The 7050-nt window shown below is 37.8% G+C and overlaps 1 protein-coding gene across 1 annotated transcript in view; it reads left to right on the top strand.

The window, feature by feature from the left end:
* Nucleotides 1-6299: 6299 nt before the first annotated feature.
* The window catches only part of LOC145999503 (uncharacterized), a 40378-nt gene continuing 39627 nt past the window's right edge, over nucleotides 6300-7050 (top strand). Inside the window, exon 1 of the mRNA XM_083136465.1 lies at nucleotides 6300-6452. Coding sequence (XP_082992591.1) covers nucleotides 6372-6452 — 81 coding nt within the window. The 5' untranslated portion in view covers nucleotides 6300-6371. The remainder of the gene's footprint in view (nucleotides 6453-7050) is intronic.

Here is a 7050-nt window from a genome sequence, read left to right as displayed (position 1 = left end):
AACCTATGTAAACCCCCTCATTGGGTAAAACACCAAAATCCATCAATTTCGTAATTAGCCCACGTCCATCCTCCTCCGCACTCCACCTAAGTAAATCTTGCACATTAACAATTTTATCACCCCTCTGCTCCGCCTTGCTTCAATGAATAATGTTCTTCGGTAACACTTTACTATACCGGAGACAGATTTCTTCAAATTTACAGGAGAAAGTACTTACGCAAATCATTTTTTGTAGTGTTGTTGATGTTTGGGAATATAGTTTTGATCCATTTAATGTGAATGCATGTGGTTTTCTACGAAAATCTATTTCTGATGTGCTATTGCTTTCTGCATGAGAACACAATACGCTCTCGTATTGTCCGTATATGCTAAATTAAACAAATGGAGTGCTAATGGAACCTAACCTAACAGGCCTAACCTAACCTAGTAGGCATACCTCGTCCCCGTGATGGTTCGTGGGGCTATCGTGAATTTTTGGGCTAACGTCAATGGTTTTTGGGGCTACCCGTGGATGGTTTGTTGGAAATAAGGAACAAGAAATAGACATTATTTTCGTTAGAAATTCATTATTTCACCTAAAGAAATGTTCCGCAGTGCAGAATAGTACGTCAGCAATGTAAAAAATTGCGAAATAAATCATTGATAGGTGTCTCCGGTATAGTAAAGTAGTACCTGTTCTTCAAGTGCAAGACAACAACTAATGCTCTGCAAGTAATGAAGGAACAGTATGCCAAAGCTGTAGACAGCGCAACGAATGTTGAACGTCACATTTTCATATCATCAAAGATGGCTGTTATGTTTATGTATGGAGAATGAATGCAGTAATGAAGAATGTAATTTTGCAACATATATAGCCGTAAGTAAACAATTTTTACATGTGACCGCAGCATTTCAACAACAGATTCGTTATTAGAAGGCCAAATGTAGTTAGTATACTAAATATTAACAAAATTGGAGACATTCTGTATATTCTTCATTCATACCAGCAATTTTTACATGGTTCGATTCAATTGAGATTTACGTCTGTTAACATCAGTGACGTGCGCTGACCTTGGCACATGGGGTAGCAATCCGAGAGGTGCCGAAGGGTGGTTGGTGTGGTGATACCCCCCCCCCCCAATACACACACACACGCACACACACTTTAGCACTCAGTATTTCTAAAGAAAGTACACGTAACTCCCACCGCCTTTTGAAAATAGAAAACGATTTCATTTGACTACTGAGCCAGAGATCCCTGCTTGCCATGGGTGTTCTTTGTGTGTGTGTCCCTTCATCAATTTATCATCTTCGCGATTAGCCAAAAGTGACAGGAAAGTGAAGTAAAATAAACCAAATCTAACAATGAATCAATGATTTGATTTGATTTTTGTTACTTAGCGTCATTTTTTTGTTAACCGCGAAGATGATACGATATAATTAAGGAAGGGACAAACACAAACAACACCCATCCCCAGGTGGGGGTTTGAACCCGGAACTCCTGGTGTCATAGTGCACTGTGATAACCACTCCCCCACGGTTGGTTGACTTGGTATATTAAGCCCACTTGTATGTACAGAAAGGCTAATCGGGACTGGCCCTGCAGTTTAAAGTGGGAACTAAATCATTATGTGCCCCCACTGTGTAACGCGGGTCCTCATAGCACATCGCGCTAAGACACCAGGGGCCCCAGATTCATATCCCGGCATGAGCATGATGTTTGTGAGTGTCCATTCATCAATTTCATCATGTCATCACTCATCCCCATCTTCGCAAATTAGTCAAAAGTGGCACAAGAAGCCAAGCAAAATAAAGCAAATAAAAAATCCACTGCCTTGCATTTCCTAGAGGAAAGGGCTAACTATCCGTAAAGCAAACTGCATTTTCAACCAGTGATAATTTTCAATTGCTTTTTGAAACACCATCTTTGTGTATGATTAACTTTTTTTCAAAAAATTTGCATTGCTTGATTTCCCTTATTTCTCCATCTCACGATCTCGTTAATAAAGGATACGAGTTCAAGCCCTGGCCTGTGCATGAGCGTCTCTTTGTATCCATCCTTCACCCATTTATTTTAATCAACATTCATCGTCATGGCAGAAGTTAGGTAAAGTGATGGAAGAGCAATGCTAACAAAAAGAAAATACAAATAATTTTCTCCAAGTGCATCTGCAGGCCACTGTGAAATCTGGAGTCCAGGGTCCTCTGCTTGTAATTGCCCTCATGACTTAAGTTTATTAGGTACTTACCGCTATTAAATCTATGCAGCTAGAAAAAGTGATGGGAGGTAAAATAAATTTTTCATTTCATTATTCACTGCAGAGTACAACACACAGGAACAAGAATGTGCGCTCGTCACGTGTTCGAATTCCAGCCTTCATCATTTCCATCATATTTCACTCTCATCCTCATTTTCGCGATAACCAAGTGTGGCAGAAAAGCGAAGTAAAATAAACCTAATCAACAACAACAATAAGAACACTCATTCTCTTGCCCAAATAAATACATGCTTATTCAATTGTTTTCATTGGAGGCCAAGAGAAACTATATTTAAATAAAACACTACTAATACGAGAGTGAGAGAGAGAGAGAGAGAGCGTGAGCAAATATTTGTTATTTAATCATTATATATTTCATATTAAAAGAAAAGAAAGCATATCATTTTTGTCTGCACATAATAAGTTCCCATTTCATAAATAATGTAACTACATCCCATATTATACATACACATTGTACAACGTGTAAAAACATGGAAAAAAATCATTCAACATATGAAACCGTTACCTATGTAGGGCTGGTGACCAAATATACCCCTCTAAATTTATGTTGATTCTCATTTTCAATTAATATATGTTCATGTTTTACATAACATAAAATTTGTTCACAATGCAGAATTTCGAATATCTGATGTATTTAGTCATGATATGTTTCCCACATAGTTCTATCGTGAAATACTTCCACAATTTTTATGTGTCTGAACCAGTTGCATGCACATTCAAAATGTGTAGAACCATGTGTAAATGCTAAGAAATGCAAAAATATGCAAATTTCAAGAATGTGTTTGCAATTGTGCATTGCGTAAATGCACATGAATCACGTATGAACTACAAACACAGCCATGTAGGGGCCTATAGGGTATATGGCAACAATATGCTGAATGATATTCCTGAATATATCAGCATCCTCATGACAAGCCTGTTTCCAATTTGTATCAAAGGTAAATTTTGCTGGCTCTGTGGCCAAGCACATCAATTGGTTGGCTTTTAATCCCATCAACAAAATTTTGCACATCTGATCATCACTCATCCTCATCATCATGATTAGTAAAGAGGGGCAGAAAATCAAGAGTGATACAACCAAGAAATTGTCAAAATTCTAACAGAATTAAACCAACATGTGTAACTTGACAAAAAAAAAAAAGGTAGAATTATTTTCAGCACCAGCAACTGAATTTCAGCTGCAGCAAGATATTTCATCATTATCAGCATCTGCGTGTCCAAGTGCCTATTGTTTAATGCCAATTCTTTCATGGCCACTGCATTTTTACGTCACCTTTAGGTCTCCTAGCAGTAGAATAATGCCCCTTTAACACCTGATCACATCTTGATCTTGCCTTGAGCGTAAAACTCCCTAGGAGCCTCACATGATAATCTGCAAATAATTGACAAAAGTTCAGCAGGGCGAAAGAGACACTACATTCCATCTTACTATTACACAAATTCTGTATTACATCCAAAACAGAGGTGTAGCTATTATGACTCCCAAAAATACCCATCCTGTCTACATTTAGTGCTTGTACGAGTGTCACTATTTATATTTTGAGCCTAACAATGAAAAAACAGGAATTTGGCATTGAAAACTGCTTTATTGTTTTTCGAAGTATTCTCCTTTATGGTCAATACACTTTGGCATTTGTTCGAACCATTTGTCAAAGCAGTTTTTCCAATCTTCTTGAGACACCTCCATAATATGGTTTTTGAACGCATCAACGGCATCTTCCGCTGACGAAAATCGTTGTCCACGCAATTTATTCTTGACATTCGGGAACAAGAAGAAGTCATTGGGTGCCAAATCAGGACTGTACAGCGGATGACCCATCAATTCGATTTTTTGACTGTTCATAAAGTCGGTTGTTAGATGAGATGTGTGACAGCTGGCATTGTCTTGATGAAGAATGATCCGACGGCGTTTGTTTGTTTTCCGTATTTGACCGAAGACCTGTGGCAAACAAATTGTTGTGTACCATTCAGAGTTGACCGTTCTACGTTCCTCTAAAGGCACAGTTGCCACATGACCAGTTTTCCCGAAAAAACAGGCGACCATTTGTTTCGATGTGCTTCGAGTGGGAACAACTTTTGTTGGATTGGGTTCATCTTAAAACACCCATACAGTCGACTGCTGTTTACGTTCCGGCTCATATGCATATATCCATGATTCATCACCTGTTACAGTCTTATATACGTCTTTTGAAGCACCACGATTGTATTTATTGAGCATTTGTTTGCACCAATTGACGCGAGTGTCTTTTTGAGTTTTTGTCAAATTGTGTGGGATCCAACGAGAACATACCTTTCTCACAGCTAAATGATCATGTAATATTTTATATATGCTGGTGGAACTAATGCCTATGGTTGCCTCAATCTCACAGTATGTCACATGACGATCTTGCAGTATTAGGTTTTGCACAGCATCAATGTTTTCTTGAACAACAACTGATTTTGGACGACCTTCGCGAATCTCGTCGGTGAGCGAATGGCGGGCACGATTAAATTCGTTATACCAGCGTTTCACAGTGGCAAAGGATGGGGCTTCTCTTTTGTTATGAACTTGCCATCAAAGCATGCCAATTTTAACAAAGAAAACACTATGCATTGCATTAAACAGCAAAAATACCAGCTTCCTTCCTTCGTGCAATTCCTGCAAGAACATGTGACGGAGCCGAGAGTTGAAACACAGAAATGCTCATGCATCCACATAATGTATTTCTTTTGAGCAATTCTAAAGTGATTAAGTATGAACAATAGTACTGGAGGCATTATGGAATTCAATGTTCACTAACCAAACACCCACATACACATGCAATACATGCACACAACATCAAACTGGTCAAGTACTTAAAATAATATTATGGTGCTTCCAATCCAACAAAACTCACAGTCACTTTGTCTTTGCCCTTCCATGATAGAAAAGTGCTTCATTAATACAGTTGGCACACTAGTTGCTAACTAGCCAATGAAAATGCACTGCATGAAAGAAGCAACCATTACGTCATGATATATTTCCAAATGAATGTCCCTGTTGGACAGTGTAAGCTGGAGCTCTATTCAATTGTTTTCAATTATGTTTGCATGAGTGTGTCCAGGAATGGAATGAGAATTGGCAACAATTGCGAAGGTTAGCGAGCAGGGTAGAGCATGTGATGCTAAGAGGCAGGGAGATGAAACAAAAATTGAGATCTGCACCACGGCAGAGATGAGTGTGTTGGCCTTTAATCACACAGACTCTTTAGATTGTTAATTATATTTGTGGGAGGGTGAGAGGTGGTAATATGTAAGGTTGAAATAGAGAAAACGTCTGTTTATACCCTTGAATTTTTGGAAAGTTTGCCTTAAACCAGGAATTATACTTGTATTTTATCATGGTCCAATAGTGGCCATACTGAGTAAGAGATGTGAATGTAGCTAGGAAAGTGAGGACACACAATATATAACTGGAATGAGCAAAATATAAATAGGAATAGAAATATTCAAAGCTTTGTATAATTTTAAAATGCAGTTTACATTAAATTTTACAGGAAATCCAGATGTTCAACTGTAACAATTGCAAAGAGGAATGTTCATATTTTTGTCTCAAGACAAAATATAAACGGAACATTTAATTTGTAATAAATATCTACTTTTGAGGTAGATAACTTAAAAAAAAAAGGCAAAGGTATCCCAGTTTGTTGTGCACACATGGGGTGTGTGAAGGTATAGTGCTCCACATATTCTTGATCATAGCCATAGTTGTGATGTTGATTAGCATCCTGCCTTTACCCTCCAGGTACTGATTTATATGAGTCTGGGTGAACCTCAGAGCCATGCAGAAACAGGGAAAATTTTCCCTTGTGCAGATCACCTGCCCCGGGGTGAGATTAGGTCTTCCGAGTCATAGTCAGATGCTCTACAACCTGAGCTATGGCTGTTCTTGGTAGATGACTAAAATTTTCATAAATACCCTACAGTTACCCAAATTTTATTTAGCTACTCAGTGTTTAAATACCCATGTCCCAACCCTACCCTACTTATGACTTCAGTTTTCTTCATTCTAGGTTTCAGAGAATGACAGTTTGCCAAAGTTTGTGTGCTATCCGTTCATAGACAATCCAGACAATCTTGCAGGACTTCCATAAGATGTCTTCTGAATCGGAAAACCTTCTGAATGAAAACCCAGCATCTGCAGAAGAGAAGCAGAGAAGGGAGATGGGCTTTGAGGTAAAGTTACTATTTTTTACTTGAAGGAGTTGTGATGTACTAAAAAATACAGTCAACTCTTATTTGCTCTTGGGGTGGTAATAGATGCATTTCTAAGAAATGAAAAGTATTATTTTTACACCTGCTGTTACTAATAATGTAATCATGTATACTTCCTTGAAGAACCACTGTGAAAGGGATATGTTAGTATCAGGTTTCTTGTGAATAAAATTGTGTTTCATATTACACTATTCTCTCCTGTTTGGCACAGCAAATCAATTTTGTGTGTGGCATGGACCTCATTATAAAACTATTTTAAAATACACGAGGAATGGAATATATCTACAGAACAAGATATTGCCATGTTAAAAAATATATTTAAAACTCAATTGAGTTACATAATGTGCAAGAGTTGCATGTGTTCATTATATTTTACCATACATTCTTGTTAAATGTCTATGTAAATGCACTGATCATAATAAAATACTAGTAATGAAAGTCGCACCTAGAGTGGATAATGAAATCACCACATCCAACTTTTCAATCTTATGACATGAGTGTTCATCAGGAACTTTGTAAAATGAGGAGGTTGAAAGGCTAATTTGTAGGACAAATGTAT

This window comes from Lepisma saccharinum, chromosome 15 (assembly GCF_977018435.1).
Source record: "Lepisma saccharinum chromosome 15, izLepSacc3.1, whole genome shotgun sequence".
Classification (NCBI taxonomy): domain Eukaryota; kingdom Metazoa; phylum Arthropoda; class Insecta; order Zygentoma; family Lepismatidae; genus Lepisma; species Lepisma saccharinum.
Note: the sequence above shows the minus strand (reverse complement) of the source record. Positions and strands in the feature narration are given on the sequence as shown.